Raw genomic sequence first — 24,922 nt, 5'->3', positions numbered from 1 at the left:
TTATGCATAAAACACACATATCATATATCGGGAAGGAAAAATCACTCGTTCATCTTATATTCTACTGGTTAAGAGCAAATCCCCCACCAAATCCACCACAAACTAACAAAGAAGCATAGGACATGATCAAACAAAAGTGAGAGAAACTGAATAGGGTAAGGGGAGAGAACGTCTTTCCATAATTTTTTTTAGTTGCCATCAGATATTCAACTTATACCGATTAATCATGACCCTTTCATAATATTTATTATATTCAATTAGGAAAATCAATGCACTCATCTATGTCGGTCAATCATCTTATCTTGTATTAGTTAAGTTAGAGGCTAAATCCCTCGTACAAACTAATGAAGAAATCATAGATTATGAATAACAACAGAGGTTCAGCTAACTTTGATCTAATTAAAAAAATAGAAAATAAACAAATTGGGACAAATTATAAAATGATAGCCCATTAATTCTACTTAATTGGACCTGTAGTTCAGCAGAAGGCCCATTTAATTCACATTCAAAAATTTCAAACGCTTCAAGTAATTTTGATTCGTTCAGTGGAGACAGGGCGAGTTTGGCTAGGGTTCGAGGGAACTCATCGGCGGTGGCGCCTAGACAGAATCCTCTGGTCCTGTCTGTCCTGGAAAAAGACTCCATTTGCATAGTATATACTTCCGATCCTTACAATTGGATGTAAGTGAGAAAACTGGATTCGGTCCCGTAGATTAGGAATACATTTGATATCATATTACTAAATTCTTCAATCTCATGAATTGCCTCCTGCAAACCCCAAATATCGAACTAATTCGTTAATCTTGAAAGGAAAAAAAATTTTATGATCTGGCTGAGAAAATTATCCTAATCAATGGCGATAGAAGCAAAAAAAAAAAGTTAAAATTTAAATTTAGTTTTTGACAATGCAGAAAATAGAGGAAACGTATCGAGCAAGGACGTTGCAGAGATCCATGAAGTCGTGGTCGAATTCTTGGTCTCCGAGCCCAACTCCGGCTGATGCTCCGCCTTGAATTCCCTCTCCACAGAGATAGATCCGTTACCTTAGCGGCCCCCCTAGTACCGTGAATTCCCTCTCCACAGCTTCCCTCTTCCGGCGCCCCCACAATGACGCCGTCGGCGGTCCCCTCCCCGTGGCCCACCTCGTCCTCTCGTCCACCTCCAGCTCCGTCCCCAGGACCTTGTCTGCCCCCAAGCACTCCGGGGCGAACTCCGCCACCATCGCCCGCGGGTTTGTCATCACCACTACCCGCCTCCACCCGTAAGCTCGGAACGTGCGCCAGCTGTCAGCGCGCAAATCGTAGAACCGCGGCAGCATCGCGTGCACTGCCGCGCGCACGCACGCCGGCCACCGCCACGTAGATGAGCATCTGGATGTGCCTCGGAGAAGAGCTTGTAGACTAGGAGGATGGCCGAGGAGAGGAGGAGTAAGGTGGCGCTGTGGAGGAAGCCGCCGACCTTGACAGCGAGGAGGAAGAATTGTAACGGAAGGAGCTTCGGGAGACGAGGAGCTTTGGGACAGAGAAATGGGAAATGCGTGACAAAATTTAAAAAATTGAGGGTTATAATTATATGAAGCTTGTTAGAGGTTTAGGGACGGATTGACGGAGACACTAGGGGCGAGCTAATCTATCTTTTTACCATATTGTGAGAGGTTGGATTTAGGTAAGCATAAATCTAATTATATAATTAAGAAGTAATATTTTTTAATTATGTCTAGAGTAAATTTTTAAAAGTAGATTTAGTAGATGTTGATTAGGGTGGATTTCTTAGAGTTGATGTAACTATCTGTTTATATTTTAAAAAAAAATATTGGGATTTTGTTCAAAATTTAATAAAATTTTCTCCAACAATATGAAACGCTAGTAAAAGAAAGCTAAAATAAATTTATTAATAAACTTAGGACAATTTATTCCAAACAAGATATCACTTTTTGAAACCTCCCACTCCTCCATAAGCAAAAACATATACATTCTCATCATATGTATAATGCTTATCAGATACGCAATAATAATCACTAATATCACACGTAGTAAAAGTAAATACAGGATTCAATCTGATCAAGTTATTCGAGCGAGTCACTAACTGAACTTGAATGAAATAAGCAGCTTTATTCCATCCTTCATTACTAGAATGACCACTGCCCATCGGAGGGCTCGGCACACTCAAGGGAGAGTTAACATGTCCACCCATTTGAATAACGGATGCGTGATCCTGCATCTTAGGAAGCAATTCCTTAGGGAAATACCCAAGAGGTAGTTGATTATTATAAGTAACCCACCAATTCCCTGTTTGAGAATCCTATAAATGAAAATACATAAAATTTATTAATAAGTATTAAACTTCAATACAAATAAGATAACACATTTAGAAAAAAAAAGGAAATTACCCTAGCAATTAGTATGGATAGATATTTTTGTTCGCCACCGTAAATGGAAAATTCAGGAATAAAACTTCCAGGCCCATAAATATTAGTGGTGCTGATAAAACCAGGGCAGTCCAAATTTGGACATCCCGTTTTCTCATGCCCATCACTCTGAAAATACATAATTAAATATGTTATTTGAGAATATATACGAAACTAAAGGAATAAAATATAAAAGATTTATACTTACGGTCCAAAAAGTAAAAAAACGAGGATAACTGGAATCATACAAGGCCGTTGAAACCTATGAAATTAGATATAAATTAGTGACTATATAAAACAATATTAGTTAATGATTTATATTAATTTACCTGCCAACCAGCCTCGATCACATTGATTTCATTGTTTGGAACATGTGGATTACCAAGAAGATATATAGTGCTGGATGATGTTTGATTAGCTTTTAGATCTGGAAGCTTATAAGTCGCCATTTTTGCATACGCTCCATAAAATGGGCCATGTGCATTTTCAATTATTGCGAACTATGTAGAATGCAAATATTATTTATGTTTGAACTCCATAAATAATGAATTAGAATTGCAATAGCTATAGTAATAGTGCATAGTCAAACAGTGATAAAAAAAATAACGTACATGATTTTGATCCGCAGTTGGCTCGTTAGCTATTATGGCTTGTGCTCTAAATTGATTTCTCAAAAGTTGAGACTTAGTTAAATCTTGTTTCCGAGCACGGTGGACAAGAACAGTGCCAGAAGGGCAAGTATCATTGAATCCATAAAAAGAAGCTGATTTAGATTTTCCAAGCTTCATTCCTTTTGGAAAACTACTTGGTTTTAACTACAAAGATTATCAAATCAATTAAAGAGCAAAAGGAACTATACCATGCAATAAAAAAATATCATATCAATTTGACTTATTTATTTTTGAATACTAAATACCTGAAGAGTATGATTTTTCAACAAAGGGTGGTCAAATGCTGGTTGCTTATACATATCAACACAGTCAAATAGATCTCCTGTTATTGTCTAACAAAAAAAAATAATAATTTCAATAAAAATACTATTTCTAATTTTTCAAAAGAAATATTAATAACGACCTGAATGGTTTTAAGTGAGTATTTAGCTTTCTCGTTCCATGATCTTGCTTGTGCTCCACCAATCAAAATAAACAATAAAATGTGAAGAAACATGATGTAAAAATTCAAATGATATGAAAGTTTAGTATTGAGATATGTTGTAAATCTTAGTCCATTCTCCCGTTTATAAATACACACACAAAAAAATTATAATTAGTAAGATATAAGAATCATAAAAAAAAAGGTAAATGATTTTCATTTTTTTAAATATGTAATTTTCTATTAATGTTATCTTAAAATTGATATAAAATTAATGTTAAAATAATAAAATTTAAAATTTACAACAAATCTAAGCTTATCTCTTTATTAATGTAATCTTCAATTTTATACAAAATTAATAAGAGCTTTCTCTATTATGTTAAAATAATAAATCTTAAAATTTATATAAAATTAATATAAGTTTATTTCGATTAATGTCAAAATAATAAATTTTAAATTTGTACAAAAGGTAAGCAATTATCTCTCTCTATTGCTATCTTAAAATTTATATAAAATTAATGTAAACTTATCTCTATTAATGTTAAAATAATAAATTTTGAATTTTATATAAAATGTAAGCAATCAAATCTCTATTAATATGATCCTAGAATTTATACAAAATTAAGGTAAGTGTATCTATATTAATGTTGAAATAATAAATTCCATTCCATTTATTTTTTATTTAAACCTAAACAAAAAATATATATAAATTTTCACATTTAAAATATGCAAATAATATTATTTTATTTAATGATTCTTATATTGCTCACTATAAATTGTTTTTGCCTTTATAAATTAAAGAAAGAGTTGAGATTTACAACATATTAAAAAAAAATAAACTTTAATATCAAATCATATTACTTAAAATTTTATTTCTTGTGTTTATTTAGATTAGTGATTAGTGGGAATAAGAAAGTTAAACATTTCCGTAAAATACTAGGATGCATTTGGTTTAAATTATTAATATCAAAGTCATGGAGAATAAAACATAATTTAATATTATTTGGTTCAATATAGGTAATGTAAAAAAAAATATTTATTTTAAGATTTTAATATATAATATAATTTAATATTTTATTGTATTACTCACCGTTACAAAACTAATAATATATATTTATTTTCTTTTGTTAACTTTGTATATATATATTTTTAAGGTTTATTTTTTTTAACTTTCCACTCTCTCTATATATATATTTATTATTACATATTTTTATTTTTTATTTAGTTTTTATAAATTAAAATAGAAATTTTGTTATGAAAAATTTAAGGATATTTTTGTCCCAAAGTGTAAATATCATAAGATATTTTTGACTAAAAAAATTTCGTCAACATCGAAAGCAAACAAAACCTCACATTTTTTAAGTTTTCTAATTCCGGGTTGTATGCCCCTTTTATGACCCAATTACTTAAATTAAATAAGGTTTTCGTTAATAACCTTAGATGGATAACCACAGTTATCAAGAATAATCTCCAATCAAATACACCCTTAAAATTCTTATTAATATTTTTTTAGAAATGTTATTAACATTTTAATTATAAATTATACTTTTATTAAAATTATTAAATTTTTTTGTCATTAAATAATTGGAGACTACTGTGTTGATATATACAAACAACCAACATTTGACCTTGTATTGATAAGTGAGCAATGCTCTCACGCCCAACGACCTTCCAGGTCGGCTGTCCCAGACTCTCGCCCTAGTGCGAGTTATAAGTGAGCAAGGCTCTCACGCCTAACGACCTTCTGGGTCGGTGCCATAATCTTCTCGGTCGGTATTCTTTATATCCACCGGAACAAAATGTAGCAGGCCAAGTTATCGTGTCGGACTAGCAATAGACCATATTTCAAGGGGTTTTACTAAAAGTGAGATTGCTCAGACACAATCGCAAGTCATGAACACCTCTCAAGCGTCTCACTCACAGCGGCCAAATGATCATATGTCATGAGGTGAGTGGAAAAGAAGGTAAGCCGATTGTTTTTATTATTTTTTGCTATGTTTTGTTAGAAATATTGGAGAAACGCAGGGGTTCTATCAACACAATGATATATGAGCAATAGAGTGCAGAGCTACAATAAGGGTGGAATACATAATACAGGTTTTATTTCGGTAAAATCAGAGGTACATTTTTCAGAGGGTTCAATTGCTGCCAGATACGGAGGCAGGACCCTCTTCTCTTAGATGGGTCTGTGCTCGAATCAGTTCTCCTCAGACACTTTCAAGAGTGTGCTGCAATTGGCAGATGGTCTCATCCTTTAGCCGATTCTCTTCTTTCAGTGAAGCCAGTTCGCCCTCATGCTTTATCTTCAAATACAGGATATAATGGATTTGACTCTAGAAATCCGCTTGAGCTTTCATCTTGAGGGCTATTTCAGCCCTAGTTCTATATTTGGCTGCTTGCCAGAGCTCCTCCATTTCACGACGGAGGGAAGTTTGCAGATCCCTGCTCAGGGTCATATCACGCAGAGCTTTTTCCTTAAGAGCTAGCTGGTGGCGTATGGAAGATAGCTCAGCCGGCCCCATGGGTTAGACAAGGATCACAAGGAAGCAGAAGAGATAGAGATACGGGTGTTGATGCAAGGAAACATAAACCTTTTATAAAGAAGAAGAAGGTGAAGGGGTTTCCTCGGAACTCGAGGCGGCGCTTGGAAAACAGTGTAATATTTATAGGAGGAAAGTGCGCTCAGAAGTTGAGGAGTCAACCTAAGCACAGAAGGAAATTGTTCACCTCCTAAGAAGATAGATCGACAAAGGGCGCGGGAACCAGGTCGGGTAACACAAGGATTGGGGTCTAGTCAGTTGGATTAGAACTATTGGTTAGTCCTAGGAAAACGTACCGGTTCCACTGTACAAAATTTTTTGTATAAGTGTCGAACCTTTCCTTAAATAACCTATTGTGTTCTTTAGAAGTTAAATTAAGAATCACAGACGGAACTTAACATCATTGATTCCAAATTTAACTTATCTGTTCTTAATGGTTTAGATTTGAATCGCAAGCGGAACTTAACACTATTGATTCAAATCCACCTATGTTATTAATTTCATTAAATATTAATTTTCAAAATTGGCTTCCACGACTGCATGGCGAGGCACATGACCTTCTTGGATATGGGAGCAACCACCAGCACCTAGACAAAGCCTTTTAAGGAAAGCTAATATTTAATTTCCTTAAATAATTCTAGATTAACCAAAAAGAACAATCGAATCACAAATTCGAAAAACAAAATAAAAAGAAACACATCTTCGAAACAAATCCGAAAATCTAGAATCTAATGCCTCTTGTGTTTGGAATTCATACAAAGAAAAATAAACTAGCATGATGCGGAAAAAAAATACTAGTAATACCTTTCTTTGTGAAATTTTAATGACCTCTTAATCTTCTACCGTATTCCTTTTCTTATCTCGGACGTTGTGTGGGCAACGATCTTCCGAGATGAGAACCACCAAGCTCCTTCTTCTCCAAGCTAGATTCGGCCACCATTAATTCTCCATGAGAAGTAAAAGTCCGGCCTGTAACGACCCAATTTTTCCCATTAGGAGTTTTAACATTTTTAAAAATATTTAGAAATGTTATAGAAATATTCGAAAGATTTTTAGGAATTTATAGAGTATTTTTATGTAATTTTTGGAGCTCGTTTGGTATTTTTACCAAGAGGAAGAAGTTTAAAAAAAAAAAAAAACCGAATGTGTTTGAAGCTAGGTCTCGAACCCATGGTCTCGGGTCAGACACGACCCAACCGTATGCGGCTAAACCATCTGGGCTATGGCTGTTTTGTTAATAACATATGAGATAAGATGTATATGATGTAGAAAATGGAAAGGGAGAATAATAGCAAGGAAAATAAGTTGAAGAAGCTGGGTTCGATCCGAGCTCCTCGGCCCAAGCAGAACTCGGCCCGACCAACCGAGCTATGCTCGATTTGTTAACTAGATGTGAGAACAAATTTATATAAGGTATAGTTAGGAACATTGAAAATAAATCGAAACGAAAAGTGCGCGGCTGAGGAATCGAAGCTGCGACCTGGGACTTGGTCAAAACCGCAGCCAACCAACTCTTCCGCGAGTATTTCGCGAAAAGTTAGGGTGCGAGGTATATATATATGTTAAAATTGAAACCCTAGTGATAAGAAAAGAGAACTTAAGTTTTCTTTTTCCCCGAACCTTTCTCTCCTTTTCTCCTCTTCCCTTCTGCGACGGCGCGGCGGCGATTCCTTCTCGGGCGGAAACAAAGCCGAGCTTAGGGCTCAACTCCGGCGGTCGGCGAGCACTCCTCTCCATCGGTTCTTCACAGATTCGAGGTCTCCTCGTTGAAGAGAGCTCGTGGGCACGAGGAAGGGTTGGAATTTGAAGTTTCTCCGCGAACCCTAGAGGTTTTCTCCTTCGGTTTGAATTCAAGAATGAGGTAAGTCGCTACTCACCTGCGGTAGGATAGCTCCGAGATTTATTGCTTGTTCCTCTCCTTGTTCCCGAAGCTTTGCACGAGTTTCCTTGCCTCTTCTATTTTCGGATTCAAGCTAGCTTATTGTTTGGATTTCGAAGCATGTTTAGAGAAGTTTTTGCTTTTGGTGCTGGCTGCCATAAAACCTAAAGAAAGAAGGAGAATTTGTATAGGTTAGGCATGCAATTTAGATCCTCCTGTCTTATGATTGCATTTCATATTTAGACGCTCCCTTTGCTTCTGATCAGTTTGTATTCGGCTTCTGGATTTTAATGGCTTTGTTTCCATGCTTCAGATTTAAGAGCAGCAAGTGTATCATTGTCTTCTTACAGCATTAGGATAGTTTGAAGTTTAAAGGGCAGCAAGTGCTTCATTGTTTTCCTTGGTTCGGATTTCCCTCTGTACATCTTTAGGATGGCTTGAATTTAAGAGTAGTAATTGTTCCTTGTTTTCCTTGCTTTGGATTCCCTGTACAGCAGTAGTTTCTATTTAGTTTGTTGTCATTGGTTATGCTGTGGTTTCTTTAAGTTTCAGCAGCTTTCTTTTATTATAGTTTTGAATGCATGTGGGATTGATTAACAACACAGGTTTAAGTTCTGCCCTATCACTTTAATGGGCATGATCAGTTTATGGATATTCCAGCAAATTCAGTTTTTGATTTGATTTGCTTGATGGATTATTGTTTTAGTTCTTCTTGGTATGAGATGGTTCTATGCTTTTAGGTTGCTTGTGACCTTAAACAGATTCAGTTTTGTTTGTTTAAGCATTCAATTCTAGGTTGTTTAAGCATTTACATTTCAGTTTTGTAAGAAGCAATCTTTTATTAGAAGTATTAATAAGAACAAGTATTTTACTTGAACAAGTATAAGAAAGAGAAAGAAAAGAAAGAAAAGGCCGAGGCCTTAAGTAGATCCCAAAGTCGAGACTTTAGGGATTTTTGGCACACAAGGTGCCTATTAAAATGCCAAGGCATTAAAAGAAGAAGTAATTAAGATTATAAGTATTTTACTTTTAAGAAGAGGCTAGTACCCGACTTCCGAGGTTGTCGTTAAACAAATCCAGGTGTCCAATTCCGAGGTCTTGGCCCTGGTAGACCGAGGTCTGCTCTTTTAGGATTGGTGGCTCGCTACCCCAACCTATTAGGGAACGCGCATAAGATGGTACTATGCCTGGGCCCAAGAAGAAGTTGATTACTATTTTGAAGTATTATAAGTATAAGTTTTTGAACAAGTAAAGCAAGTTTTACAAAAGTTTACAAGTAATAAAGAATAAGTTTTAAATAAGTGAAATAAAAGAATAAGTTTTTAAGTAAGTTTAATAAGAATCAGAAAGTGTTTAGAATTCAGTAAGTTAAATTCTTTATGCTAGCATGATAGTATAGACTTGTCTTATATGTTTAGCCTTTCAGTATGTTTCTTTACTGTTAGAAGAGCATGAGTTAGCTTACTGTTATTTGCTATTTATGAGCATGAGTAACTTTACATGCTAGCATTCAGTTTTAGCATGTTTTTATTTATATAAATGCATATCGAGTTTTTGTGAGTTAGATAGCGCTTACTAAGCAAATTTTGCTTATAGACTACACTTCCTCTTACTGCAGATACAGGAAAGGAAAAGATATAGAAAGGAAGGCGACGAGGTGGCGCAGATGGTGTGTGATGCCAGGACTATGGAAGCCTTGGGACTTAGTTTAAGAATTTATTAAAATTGTCATTTATTAAGAATGTATTAGATGAGTCATTTAGTCTTCCGCTGTTAGTTAATTGTGTGTTTTTATTTTGTTTCTGCCATTCATCTTGATTTCATTAAACTGCGTGGTGATGTTATTCCTTTTGGTTGATTAATATGTGTTCCAGCCGCTTGTGGCTGAGTATATATTGCATGTATTGTTAAATATGGTCACCGGTATAGGGGAGACTCTGTCGGAATTTTTCGGTAAGGGTTTCCACGTAATTTTTAATCACACCGGTTAAGTAGAGTTAGTAGTTAAGTAACGGTCATCCTTAGAGAGTAGTAGTAGTAAGAAGGGTGGTCGTTACAGTTGGTATCAGAGCAGTTCCCATTCTCCAGCATCACACATCAGCACCATCCTTGCCGTCTTCAACTAAGAAAGTATTTAAGTTTTCCTTTTATGTTTTTTTTTTATTATTTGCAGTATAGAATAATTGCTCATATGCGCTTTAATAGGATAGAAGTTTTATTTCTCTTCTATACATATGCATAAGTATGTTTAGAAAGGGTAGAGAAGATATCAAGTCTTTTCTTGGCATAACTAGATGTCAAGATGGAGGACAAGACACTGGGGAGTCAGAAACCTCAGTTAAGTAATTAGAACCAGAAGTATGAGGAAGTTACTTAGGAGTATGAGGACAGTATGAGATAAAAATGCCCAGAATCATTCTAAGTTCGAGGACGAACTTTTTATAAGGTATGGGGGATTGTAACGACCCCATTTTTCCCATTAGGAGTTTTAACGTTTTTAAAAATATTTAGAAATGTTATAGAAATATTCGAAAGATTTTTAGGAATTTATAGAGTATTTTTATGTAATTTTTGGAGCTCGTTTGGTATTTTTACCAAGAGGAAGAAGTTAAAAAAAAAAAAAAAACCGAATGTGTTTGAAGCTAGGTCTTTAGTGGAATGAATTATTATTGATAAAATTAAGTTGTGTGTTCGGGGTGAACACGGGATGCTTAATTTTATCAGGAGACCAAAACCAATTCCTCCTCTCGGTCCCTATCGTAGCCTCTTAATTATAGAGTACTATACCCACCTAAACCCACCTTTACACCCATCTAAAGGGGGCCGACCAAGCCTTGCTTGGAGCCCAAGCAAGGGGTCGGCCAAACCATGTTGATTATGGTCGGCTCAAGCATAGGTTCAACCTATGTGTTGCCGACCATTAAAAATAAAAAAGGAATTTTAATTTTAAATTTTTTCTTATGTGCAATACATGATTTAAAAGAGAGTTTAAAATTAAAATATTTCCTTTTATAAGATTCTACAAAAGATTAAGAGAAGAGTTAAACTCTTTCCTTATTTGTAGATTAAAAGGTTGATTTTAATTTTGGTAAAAACTTTCCTTATAAATCATTCACATGTTGAAAAGATAAATTTTAAAATTATAGAAATTTCCTTTTATAGCATTAACCATGAAGGGATTATTAAAGAGAAATTTTATTTTAAAATTTTTCCGGAAGCAAATTAGGAAGCTCTAATTTTTCTAGCGAAAAATTTCCTTGTTTGCTTGTTTGATGTGGCCGACCATATACCCTAAGAAAAGGATTTTAATTTTAATTAATTAAAATTTTATTTTTCAATGGAAAAAGAATTAAGGAAGGATTTATTAAATTTTCCTTATTTGCCAAGGCTAAGGAATATAAAAGAGGGGGATTGGGTGCCTTCATGGGGGCAACCTCTATTCTATTTTCTCCCTCTTTTCTCCTTGGTGTGGTCGAACCTCTCATCTTTCTTGGAGATCAAGTGGTGGCCGGATCTTAGCTTGGAGAAGAAGGAGAGAAAGCTTGCATCCCTTGGAGCTTGGTTGGTGGAAAAAGTTCTTCATCCTTTGGAAGTTTTGTGCTTGGCCGAAACTTGAAGGAAGGAGAAGAAGGTGCTAGGTGGTTCTCGTCTCGGAAGACCGTTGCCCACACAACGTTCAAGATTAGAAGAGGAATACGGTAGAAGATCAAGAGGTCATTATTCACAAAGAAAGGTATAACTAATAATTATTTTCCGTATCATATTAGTTTTGTTTCTTTGTAAAAATACCAAATACAAGAGACATGCGATTCTAGTTTTTTGAATTAGTTTTCGAAATTGTGTTCTTTTGTTTTTTCTTTTCCTTGTGATTTGATTGTTCTTAGCGGTTAACCTAGGGTTACTATGGGAAGGTTAAATATTTAATTTCCTTAAAAGGCTTTATCTAGTCGGTGGTGGCTGCTCCCATATCCAAGAAGGCCAAGTGCCTCGCCATGCAGTATTGGAAGTCGATTTTGGAAATAGATATTTAATTGTCTTCGTGACCTAGGTGATTTGGATCGAACGTGTTAAGTTCCGCAGGAGATCTAAGTCTAAACCTAAAAGAACAAATAAATTAAACTTAGGATCAAACGTGTTAAGTTCCGTAGGCGATCCAAGTTTAATTTAAAAGAACACATGGTAGTTAGGAAAAGGTTCAGACCTTTGTACAAATTTTTTGTACAGTGGAACCGTTATATTTTCTGAGTAGCAACCAACAACCTAAATGGTCCTGCTCAATACACATAGAGTGTACTAGTATAATCTATTAGTCAAGATAAACTAATACCTAATTACACTACGACTATTCCAATGGTTCGTTCCTTTCCATCTTAGTCGTGAGCTACTGTTTATAATTTATAAAGAACCGATAACATAATCTTCTGTGTGTGCCACCACACACTATGTTATCTATAATATAAATTAATTGAACATCTACATTTGGTATATATAAACGTAGACACTTGACCAATGTGATTCTTATAAATGTTTATACAAATGCTAGGCTTTTAGTATACACTCCAACAAGAACCTCCTTCGACTAGACTTGAGGGGGAGGCTTGTGATACGGTGCATGTTTTGTGGGGTCGGTATGATAATGTGGTTATGAGTCAATACCACAAGAGGGTTAGAAGTCAAGCAAACCTGGAGGTCAGGAAGGTCAGAAGTCAAGCATCCGTGGCTGGTCAGCAGTCAAGCTGACGTGGAGAGCAAGGAGGTCAAAAGTCAAGTTTACGTGGCAAGGGTCAAAGTCTCAGCTGACGCGACGGTCAAAGGAAGGGATTATAAGCCGGACAAGGACCAGCCCTGACAGCGGTCAAGGACTAGACCCACGGGCCAGGTATAGTTGAGGACTGAGCCCCCAAGCCATGGATAATAGTAGACATAAGCAGGTCGAGAGACAGACCTTATTAGGATGTATACTAAAAGCCTAGCTTTTGGTATAAACATTTATCTAGAAATAAGAAACACATTAGTCAAATGACTACATTTATGATAAATGTAGATTGTTCAATTAATTTATATTGTAGATAATATAGTGTGTGGTGTCACACACAGAGGATCATGTTATCAGTACCTTATAAATTATAAACAGTAGCTCACGATCAAGATGGAAAGGAACAAACCATTGGAAGATCGTAGTATAATTAGGTATTAGTTTGTCTTAACTATATAATTACACTAGTACACTTAGAGTGTATTGAGTAGGACCATTAGAGGTCGTTTCTTTTATACTGACTTTTTAAAAGAACAAAGACCTCAGTTATTATGGAAGTGTGTGCTCTTAATCCTAATATAATAACAAGCACATATATTTGATATTTATTTCTTTAATTTATCAATGGGTGAGATTTAGTTCGATAAATCAATAAGCCTGATAAGTTGGGAAATGATATCACTTATAGTGTGTGTTGTTGATTATAGAAGGAAACTGTGTCCTAGTAATCTAGGTTGATAATGCCCCCAAGAGGAGCTCATAAGGTTTTTCATGTTAAACCCTGCAGGTGGACTTAGTCCGGCATGACGATAAGGTTGAGTGGTACTACTCTTGGACTGAGATATTAATTAAATGAGTTGTCAGTAACTCACTTAATTAGTGGGCATTCGACATCTTAAACACAGGGAGACTAACCCACTCATAATAAGAAGGAGCCCAAAAATGTAATTTGGGATTGGTGCGGTAGTTCAATAATAGCTCTCTAGTGGAATGAATTATTATTGATAAAATTAAGTTGTGTGTTCGGGGCGAACACGGGATGCTTAATTTTATCGGGAGACTAAAACCAATTCCTCCTCTCGGTCCCTATCATAGCCTCTTAATTATAAGAGTACTATACCCACCTATACCCACCTTCATACCCATGATATAGGGGCCGGCCAAGCTAGCTTGGGAATCAAGCTAGGGCCGGCCAAGCCTTAGTCCATGGGTGGTCGGCCCTAGCTTGAACCCAAGTCTAGTGGCCGGCCCTTAATAAAATAAAAAAGAATTTTAATTTTAATTTTTCTTATGTGGAAGATATAATTTAAAAGAGAGAGATTAAAAATTAAAATATCTCTTTTATATGTTTCTACAAAAGATTAAGAGAAAAGATTAAATCTCTTTCCTTATTTGTAGATTAAAAGGATATTTTATTTTTTCTCTTCTTTGTAAATTATCTACATGTTGGAAAAATAAAATTTTCTTTTTACCAACCATGAAGAGATGAAAATTATTGGAGAATTTTTTTTGTAGCTTTAATATGGCCGACCATTATAATTGATGAGAAGAAAATTATTTTTAATTAAATAAATTTTCCTTTTCAATGGAAAAAGAATTAAGGAAGTTTTTATTAAATTTTCCTTATTTGCCAAAACCAAGGATTATAAAAGAGGGGGTAGAGGAGGCTTCATGGCTAACGACTCTATTCTATTTTCTCCCTCTTTTCTTCCTTAGTTTTTTGTGGCCGACCCTATTTCTCTCCCCTCCTCTTGTTGGCCGAAACTTCTCATCTTGGTGAAGCTCTTGTTGTGGCCGGATCAAGGAAGGAGAAGAAGGAGAGAAAGCTTATATCCCTTGGAGCTTGGTTGGTGTTAAAAATTCTTCATCCTTGGATTTTGGTGCTTGGCCGAAACTTGAAGGAGGAAGGAAGAAGGTGCCTTGGTGGTTCTCATCTCAGAAGATCGTTGCCCACACAACGTCCGAGATTAGAAGAGGAATATGGTAGAAGATCAAGAGGTCTTTCTAAAAGGTATAACTAGTATGATGCGGAATAACTAGTATTTTTCTTTCCGCATCATACTAGTTATTTTTGGAAATAATACCAAATACAAGAGGCATGCGATTCTAGTATTTCGAATTTGTTTTTGATGTTGTGTTCTTTTGTTTTTATTTTCCTTGTGATTTGATTGTTCCTTTTGGTTGACCTAAAGTTATTTAAGGAAATTAAATATTAGCTTTCCTGAAAAGGCTTTGTCTAGGCGGTGGTGGTTGTTCCCATACCCAAGAAGGTCATGTGCCTCGCCATGCAGTCCTGAAAGCCAATTTTGGAAATTAATATTTAATGAAATTAATAACCTAAGTGATTTGGATCAAACGTGTTAAGTTCCGCAGGAGATCCAAGTCTAAACCTAAAAGAACAAATAAATTAAACTTTGGATCAAACGTGTTAAGTTCCGCAGGCGATCCAAGTTTAATTTAAAAGAACACATGGTAGCTAGGAAAAGGTTCAGACCTTTGTACAAAATTTTTGTACAGTGGAACCATTAGGCTTTCTGAGTAGCAACCAACACCTGACATGCAGGTCGGGACGCCCAAGCCATGGATAATAACCATGGATAATAGTAGACATAAGCAGGTCGGGAGACATACCTGGTGTGCAGGTCGGGACGCCTAAGCCATGGATAATAGTAGACATAAGCAGGTCGGGAAACCGACCTGGCGTGCAAGTCGGGATGCCCAATCCATGGATAATAGTAGACATAAGCAGGTTGGGAAACAGACCTGGCGTGTAGGTCGGGACGCACAAGCCATGGATAATAGTAGACATAAGCAGGTCGGGAGACAGACCTGGCGTGCAGATCGGGACACACAAGCCATGGATAATATTAGACATAAGCAGGTCGGGAAATAGACCTGGCGTACAGGTCGAGACGTACAAGCCATGGATAATAGTAGACATAAGCAGGTCGGGAAACAGACCTGGCGTGCAGGTCGGGACGTTCAAGCCAAGGATAACAGGTATACAGGCATGTCGAGAAACAGACCTGGCGTGCAGGTCGGGACGTACAAGCCAAGGATAACAGATATACAAGCAGGTCTGGACACAGACCTAGCGTGTAGGTCGGGAAGTACAACCATGGATAACAGCGGATAGAAGCGTCTGGACACAGACCTAGCGTGCAGGTCAGGAAGGGCTAAGTCAGGGATAACAGAGGATAGAAGCGGGTCGGGGTACAGATCTCAAACTACAGACTCGTCGTCCAGACACTACAAGACAAACAAGCCAAGGAATCGTAACCGCTTGTTAGAGAATGTCAGAGAATAATCAGTGTCAGGGAATATGCTAACGGTCGGGGCTCAATACACCCTTTGGTTTTGCCGCCAGCCTGTTAAGAGGAGACACGTGTCAACCACCACCAGACAAAGCCTGACAGACGATATTCCCTGACACCCATCAAACCCAGAAACTTCTGCTGCAGTATAAAAAAGGATGTCTTGTCCCTTATGCAGGTACGCTCACTCTTCATTTCTCACTAGTCTTTACTTTTCATTCTTTCTCTGTGATTTCAGGGTGAGAAATGGACGAAAAGTAAAGACTAGTAAGAAATGACGAGTGAGCGTACCTGCATAAGGGACAAGGCATCCCTTTTTATACTGTAGCGGAAGTTTCTGGGTCTGATGGGTGTTAAGGAATGTCGTCTGTCAGGCTTTGTCTGGCGGTGGTTGACACGTGTCTCTTCTTAATAGGCTGGCGGCAAAACCAAAGGGTGTATCGAGCCTCGACTGTTAGCATATTCCCTGTGTCACGCCCCCAGGTAGTCCCTGTCCGAAGAAATTTCGGCAGCATCTCCCCTGTACGGCGGACAATATGAAGCTCAGTATACATATATCTATACCTCGGCCACACTCGGCCGGAACAATACACACAAATAGTAAACAATCCACGCAGTTATATTTAACACTTCTACACAAATAAAATATGAACAATCCACGCAGTTATATAACGAAAAGATGATATAAAAATCAACGAAGATATACGTACACATCCTACTCCACTACAACGAAGAAATGAAATCCACGAAGTAATGAAATATTCACAGCGGAAAACAAAGTAGCAAACCCGAATGTTCGACATAAAGTCCACAATACACACCCACATCACAAGTATACGTATAAAAGCGAATACAGAAAACGATATCTAGAAATCCTCGCGGCAAAGGGGCCTAGCGACTGGAATATCTCCTGACGGTCTCAACCTGAAAAATAGTAACAACGGGGTGAGTTCAAAGAACTCAGCAGGTAAACCAATAGACATGTACAGCAATATATATCCACCAGTAATAACCTAAGGTACAGTCTCCTAAACCATAGAATCAATAGTACAGTTCTCTAACCATACAACCTACGATATAGTACACTAAACCATAGAGCATACAGTACAGTTTTCTAACAGTACAACCTACGGTACAGTCTCCTAACAGTATAACAGATATGCATAGCTGAAATAAACTGTAATAACCAGCAATAGGCATAAAGTACAGTCTATAGCAAGAATAATAAGAAAATGCATAACTGAAATAAACTGTACTCACCTGCGAGGCTTGAGCAACTGACTGTCTACATACAAAGATAAAAATAGTCAGAGCAAAAGCATGTATCCTGTATGCATGTCAATCATATGCAATCACCAAAATGCATCAATCATAACGAATGCAATCCGTGCATATGATGCAATATGACATGGTCACCCCTGTCAACCAGTCAGCCATCTCACACACAATGGTGAGACCGAGTGGGTAGGGCTGTGACACCGTGCACTCTGCCATCACTGCCCCTGAAGAGTGACCGAGTGGACGGGATGCTGTCGGAGTACACCTATCCTCCTACCTCAAACATAGTGAGGGAGTGCAATGCTCTCAACTCCCGGTACGCGATGACGGGGAGGGATCCCGGCTGCAACCCTGCTGTATCGTGCTACCCATGAGCACCCCAGCGGTGCACCACCGAGCAACCTGCCATACACACCCTAGTGCTGTGCCACTACCCATGCAGTGAAACACGTTGTGTGCAGGCCTATGTAGCCGGCCGACGAGCTCAACAATAATGGAGTCATCAATCGCCCAGCATGCAATCATGCGATATGGTGCATGCGGCTACAATATGACATACCTGAACAAAGCCTCCTCCATATACGTAGGTGCCAATAAAACTAACGCATATGTATAACAATGATAAAAAAACAACATAAATCCAAAGACATCACATGTAACAATGATGTAAATATCATGAATCCAAGAGCATGTATCACACATGTAAAGCAACTAATCCAGTAGAGTAGAGCACTATAGATATGCATCTCTATGAACATATATACACATGGCAAGAGATAAAATATCCAATCCTGAAGTAAAGCAACTAGCAGATGAAGCATGTGATAGGTATCAACTAGCTAAGACCAGGGAAAAAATAATCTACTATCTACCACTAGTAAATATATATAAGCTACACATATCATAAGACATTATCAAAAGATAAGTCAAAGGGTACCCGCCTCAAATAGAAGGTACAACCAAGCGATCCAAGGTCGAGACGCCCGTCTCGAATCAGAGTCCTGTGTCAATCAAACAACATATATGTTTTATTTAGCTAAATTCAAATGAAATAGCTAAATAAAATTCTAAAACTAAATTAGGGCAAAACCCTAATCACGTCACCATTATCCTTACTAAACTAATCTAACAACTGATTAGGGTTTATCCATTTGATTAGATACAATCAACACCTACTACAACCTCTAATCAAACCTACACATAAACTCAATTCCCTGCATTTACATCAAGTATCAACATCCCTTCACATACCTGGATTCACAGCACAGCACCTATTGACTGTTAGATCAAAGGTTGCTGTTAGGGATCACCTCACGATCCCACTTCCAACACCACAGCAGCAGAACCTCACTGCTTTGCTCAAGTTGCTGTTGAAACAAGATGTTGCTGGATCAAAGAGCAATCCACAGCACTCAAATTGAAATCCACAGAGCAGGTCTTCACTGGATTCAATCCTTCCTACTGGTATGATGCAATAAGCATCTCAAGCAATCAAGAATCAACACCACAGAATAGGACAGAACCTTACCTCAATGGATTCAATCGGATCACCAAGGAGAACGCAATGATCGGCCACAAGGACAATCCACAGAAATCTGATGCTTTCTCCTAGCCCAGAACTGGAAGACAATCACGCATCCAACAAGGAAGATCAACCCCGTGACCTAAATCAGCCACCAAGAAGAATCAATGTCGGACGAACTCTAACCTAATGAACCTTTGAAACTACCACAGATCCGGCGATGTCTTACCTCCAATCGGTTGTCTCCAGAAGGTATCATCCAATCTGATCCAATTTGAGGAGACACGGATCATTCTGTGATCAACTCAAGAAGGAGGAACCGAAGGTCAATCGGCTAGAGACAACCAAAATCAAGCCCTAATCTAGTGGAATCCGGTGATGTAGAAAGACAGGGAGAAGATGATCGGCCATCCATAACCAAAAGAACCTAACGGTGACGAAGCACACTGAGAGGAAGATCTCTACCTGTGATGAGCTTGCAGGCGACCAGGATTTGTGGCATCGACAGCGACACCGAGAGCAGAACGAGATCGATGCTCTCACCACGGCTGGAGAAGGTCACCCACGTCCAGATCTGTACCGGCGACTACTCCCCTGGGTCGAGATCGACGATCGCCGGAAGTCCGTCCGACGACTGCTCCACTGGGTCGAGGTCGACGATCGCCATAAGTCCATCGGCTTGCTCATCCGCGAGAGAGGGAGAGAACAGAGAAAGGGAACGGGGAAGAAGAGAAGCTCGGGTTCGGCGATTTAGGTTTGGGAAGGAATAATAAAGGAAAAGAATTTATATTAAACACTTTTCCTCACTTAAATGGGTATCCCTAATAGGCTTTATCCGTACCCACCGATCAATCCCCCCAAAATCCTCCGTACGAGCTCCGAAAAATTCCCAGAAAATTTCTGAAAATTTCAAAAAAATTCTCTAAGGCTATTTTCCAAATAACCCTATTAATTAAATTTTCCGAGATCTCACACCCTGACACTGATTATTCTCTGACATTCTCTGACAAGCGGTTACAATTCCTTGGCTTGTTTGTCTTGTAGTGTCTGGATGATGAGTCTGTAGTTCGAGATCTGTACCCCGACCCGCTTCTATCCTCTGTTATCCCTGACTTAGCCTTTCCTGACCTGCACGCTAGGTCTGTGTCCAGACCTGCTTTTATCCGCTGTTATCCATGGTTGTACTTCCCGACCTACACGCTAGGTCTGTGTCCAGACCTGCTTCTATATCGGTTATCCTTGGCTTTACGTCCCGACCTGCATGCCATGTCTGTTTCTCGACCTGCCTGTATACCTGTTATCCTTGGCTTGTACGTCCCGACCTGCACGCCAGGTCTGTTTCCCGACCTACACGCCAAGTCTGTTTACCGACCTTCTTATGTCTACTATTATCCATGGCTTGTGCGTCCCGACCTGCACGCCAGGTCTGTCTCCCGACCTGCTTATGTCTACTATTATCCATGATTTGTGCGTCCCGACCTGTACGCCAGGTCTGTTTCTCGAGCTGCTTATGTCTACTATTATCCATGGCTTGGGCGTCCTGACCTGCACGCCAGGTCTGTCTCCCGACCTGCTTATGTCTACTATTATCCATGACTTGTGCGTCCCGACCTGCACGCCAAGTCTGTTTCCCGACCTGCTTATGTCTACTATTATCCATGGCTTGGGTGTCCCAACCTGCACGCCAGGTCTGTCTCCTGACTTGCACGCCAGGTCTGTCTCCCGACCTGCACACCAGCTCTGTCTCTCGACCTGCTTATGTCTACTATTATTCATGGCTATTATCCATGGCTTGGGCGTCCCGACCTGCACGCCAGGTCTGTCTCCCGACCTGCTTATGTCTATTATTATCCATGGCTTGGGAGCTCAGTCCTCAACTATACCTGGCCCGTGGGCCTAGTCCTTGACCGCTGTCAGGACTGGTCCTTGTCCGGCTTATAATCCCTTCCTTTGACCGCCGCGTCAGCTGAGACTTTGACCGTGGCCACGTAAACTTGACTTTTGACCTCTTTGCTCTCCACGTCAGCTTGACTGCTGACCAGCCACGGAGGCTTGACTTCTGACCATCCTGACCTCCAGGTTAGCTTGACTTCTGACCCTCTTGTGGTATTGACTCATAACCACATCATCATACCGACCCCACAAAACATGCACCGTATCACAAGTCTCCCCCTCAAGTCTAGTCGAAGGAGGTTCTAATCCGACTGACTAGACTCCAATCCTTGTGTTACCCGACCTGGTTCCCGCATCCTTTGCAGATCTGTCTTCTTAGGAGGTGAACAATTTCCTTCTGTGCTTAGGTTGACTCCTCAACTTCTGAGCACAGTTTCCTCCTATAAATATTACACTGTTTTCCAAGCGCCACCTCGAGTTCCGAGGAAACCCTTCACCTTCTTCTTCTTTATAAAAGGTTTATGTTTCCTTACATCAACACCCGTATCTCTATCTCTTCTGCTTCCTTGTGATCCTTGTCTAACCCATGGAGCCGACTGAGCTATCTTCCATACGCCACCAGCTAGCTCTTAAGGAAAAAGCTCTACGTGATATGAACCTGAACTAGGGATCTGCAAACTTTCCTCCGTCGCGAAATGGAGGAGCTCTGGCAAGTAGCCAAATACAGAACTAGGGCTGAAATAACCCTCAAGATTAAAGCTCAAGCGGATTTCCTGAGTCAAATCCATTATATCCTATATTTGAAGATAAAGCATGAGTACAAACTGGTTTCGCTGAAAGAAGAGAATCGGCTAAAGGATGAGACCATCTGCCAATTGCAACACACTCTTGAAAGTGTCCGAGGAGAACTGATTCGAGCACAGACCCATCTGAGAGAAGAGGGTCCTGCCTCCGTATCTGGCAGCAATTGAACCCTCTGAAAAATGTACCTCTGATTTTACCGAAATAAAACCTGTATTATGTATTCCACCCTTATTGTAGCTCTGCACTCTATTGCCCATATATCATTGTGTTGATAGAACCCCTGCGTTTCTCCAATATTTCTAACAAAACATAGCAAAAATAATAAAAACAATCAGCTTACCTCCTTTTCCACTCACCTCATGACATATGATCATTTGGCCGCTGTGAGTGAGATGCTTGAGAGGTGTCCAGGACTTGCGAATGTGTCTGAGCAATCTCACTTTTAGTAAAACCCCTTGAAATATGGTCTATTGCCAATCCGACACGATAACTTGGCCTGCTACATTTTGTTCCGGTGGATATAAAGAATATCGACCAAGAAGATTATCGCACCGACCCAGAAGGTCGTTGGGCGTGAGAGCCTTGCTCACTTATAACTCACACTGGGGCGAGAGTCTGGGACATCCGACCTGGAAGGTCGTTGGGCGTGAGAGCCTTGCTCACTTATAACTCGTACTAGGGCGAGAGTCTGGGACAGTCGACCTGGAAGGTATTTGGGCGTGAGAGCCTTTCTCACTTATAACTCGTACTGGGGCGAGAGTCTGGGACAGTCGACCTGGAAGGTATTTGGGCGTGAGAGCCTTTCTCACTTATAACTCGCACTGGGGCGAGAGTCTGGGACAGCCGACCTGGAAGGTCGTTGGGCGTGAGAGCCTTGCTCACTTATAGTCTGGGACAGCCGACCTGGAAGGTCGTTGGGCGTGAGAGCCTTGCTCACTTATAACTCGCACTGGGGCGAGAGTCTGGGACAACCGACCTGGAAGGTCGTTGGGCGTGAGAGCCTTGCTCACTTATAACTCGCACTGGGGTGAGAGTCTGGGATAGCCGACCTGGAAGGTCGTTGGGCGTGAGAGCCTTGCTCACTTATAACTCGCACTGGGGCAAGAGTTGTTGGTTAGTCCTAGGAAAACGTACCGGTTCCACTGTAAAAAAAAATTTTGTACAAGTATCGAACCTTTTCTTAAATAACCTATTGTGTTCTTTAGAAGTTAAATTAGGAATCGCAGACGGAAGTTAAATTAGGAATCGCAGACGGAACTTAACATCTTATTCCAAATTTAACTTATCTATTCTTAATGGTTTAGATTTGAATCGCAAGCGGAACTTAACACTATTGATTCAAATCTACCTTAGTTATTAATTCCATAAATATTAATTTCCAAAATTGGCTTCCAGGACTGCATGGCGAGGCACATGACCTTCTTGGATATGGGAGCAACCACTACCGCCTAGGCAAAGCCTTTTAAGGAAAGTTAATATTTATTTCCTTAAATAACTCTAGGTTAACCAAAAGGAACAATCGAATCACAAATTCGAAAAAGAAGAAAACACAAACTCGAAAAATAAATTCGATAAACTAGATCTAATTGCCTCTTGTATTTAGAATTCTTACAAAGAAAATAACTAGTATGATGCGGAAGAAAATTACTAGTTATACCTTTTCTTTGTAAGCTAATGACCTCGAGATCTTCTGCCGTATTCCTCGCCTCGCCTTGGACGTCATGTGGGCGACGATCCTCCAAGATGAACATCACCTAAAAGCCTCCTCCTCTTCTTCTAAAATCCGGCCACCACCACCACCAAGGAAAAGAGAGCAAAGGGAAAGGGAGAAGGGAGAGGGCCGACCACCAAGAGATCTCCAAGCAAGAGAATAAGAGTTGTTTCTCATGAAGCCCCCTCACCCCGTCTTTTATATTACTTGCCCAAGGCAAATAAGGAATCAATCATCAAATCAATGGTTGTGATCAATCCTATTTGGTTTAGGATTGGGTTTGGTCGACCCCTTGCTTGGGCACCAAGCAAGGTGGCCGGCCACCATATTTAGGAAAGAAAAATAATTTATTTTTTTTTATAAAATTTTACAAGAAGAAAAAACTCTTATAATATTTTACATGCTCTCTTTCCTAGAGTTAAAAAAGGAAAGTTCTAAAAATTAAAACCATGTTTTAAAATTTAAAACTTCTCTAACAAAATTTTCTTTTTTAACATGATGATAGAAAATTTTAATTTTAAAACTTATCTCCCTTTTTTTCTTAAACCATGAGGTTGGTTAAAAAAGGAAAGTTTTAAAACTTTTAAAACTCTCTATTAAAACATGTGACCTAATTCAAATAAGGATAGTTTTAAAAATTAAAATCTCTCTTTTAAAACTTATAGTTTTCTACAAAGAGAAGATTTTAAAAATTCAAAACACCCCTCCTATTTGAAATAATTATGGCTGGCCCCTACATGCTTGGTCACCAAGCAATAGGGCCAACCCTATTAAGAGGAGATGTGGCCGGCCATTGCTTGGTCACCAAGCAATGGGCTGGCCCCCTTCTTGGACACCAAGACGGGCCTTTCTTTGGATGGACTTGAGGCTTTAATGAGGATACGACAGGGACCTAGAGGAGAAATTGGTTTTGACCTTCTGATGAGCTTGAGTATCCCGTGCTCGCCCCGAACACACAACTCAAGTTCATCGATAATAACTCATTCCACTAGAGAGTTATTATCACACTACCGCACCAATCCCAAATTACATTATGGGCTCCTTCTTATCATGAGTGTGTTAGTCTCCCTGTGTTTAAGATTACGAATGTCCACTAATTAAGTAAGTTACTGACAACTCACTTAATTAATATCTAGCTCCAAAAGTAGTACCACTCAACTTCATTGTCATGTCGGACTAAGTCCACCTGCAGGGTTTAACATGACAATCCTTATGAGCTCCTGTTAGGGACATTCTCAACATAGATAACTAGGACACAGATTCCTTCTATAATCAACAACACACTATAAATAATATCATTTCCCAACTTAACGGGCATATTAATTTACCGAGCTAAACCTCACCCTTTGATAAGTCAAAGAAATAAATATTAAATATATGTGCTTATTATTATATTAGGATTAAGAGCACACACTTCCATAATAACTAATGTCTAGTTCTTTTACTAAGTCAGTACAAAAAGAACTTACCTAAATGGTCCTGCTCAATACACATAAAGTGTATTAGTGTAATCTATTAGTCAAGATAAATTAATACCTAATTACACTACGACTATTCCAATGGTGCGTTCCTTTCCATCTTAGTCGTGAGCTACTGTTTATAATTTATAAAGAACCGACAACATAATCTTCTGTGTGTGACACCACACACTATGTTATCTATAATATAAATTAATTGAACATCTACATTTGGTATATATAAATGTAGACACTTGACCAATGTGATT

The 24,922-nt window shown here is 38.8% G+C and overlaps 1 protein-coding gene across 1 annotated transcript; it reads right to left on the bottom strand.

The window, feature by feature from the left end:
* Window positions 1-1,926: 1,926 nt before the first annotated feature.
* Window positions 1,927-6,021, bottom strand: LOC121980166. Its single transcript, XM_042532129.1, has 8 exons — window positions 5,845-6,021; window positions 5,713-5,802; window positions 3,324-3,410; window positions 3,019-3,222; window positions 2,737-2,907; window positions 2,616-2,669; window positions 2,390-2,536; window positions 1,927-2,301 (listed from the first exon to the last, which is right to left on the bottom strand). Exons 1-8 carry the CDS (start codon window positions 6,019-6,021, stop codon window positions 1,927-1,929), a joined length of 1,305 nt encoding a protein of 434 aa, XP_042388063.1.
* Window positions 6,022-24,922: the final 18,901 nt, after the last annotated feature.

Source organism: Zingiber officinale, chromosome 5A (assembly GCF_018446385.1).
Source record: "Zingiber officinale cultivar Zhangliang chromosome 5A, Zo_v1.1, whole genome shotgun sequence".
Lineage (NCBI taxonomy): Eukaryota > Viridiplantae > Streptophyta > Magnoliopsida > Zingiberales > Zingiberaceae > Zingiber > Zingiber officinale.
This window is presented reverse-complemented; position numbering and strand designations above follow the sequence as displayed.

Coding starts and splice junctions, on each gene's coding strand:
- LOC121980166 (XM_042532129.1), bottom strand. CDS start 6,021: ATGGGGCCGGCTGAGCTATCTTCCATACGCCACCAGCTAGCTCTTAAG. Junction 2,908..3,018: donor CAACTGCGGATCAAAATCAT/GTACGTTATTTT, acceptor CATTCTACATAG/TTCGCAATAATTGAAAATGC. Junction 2,670..2,736: donor TGATCGAGGCTGGTTGGCAG/GTAAATTAATAT, acceptor CTAATTTCATAG/GTTTCAACGGCCTTGTATGA.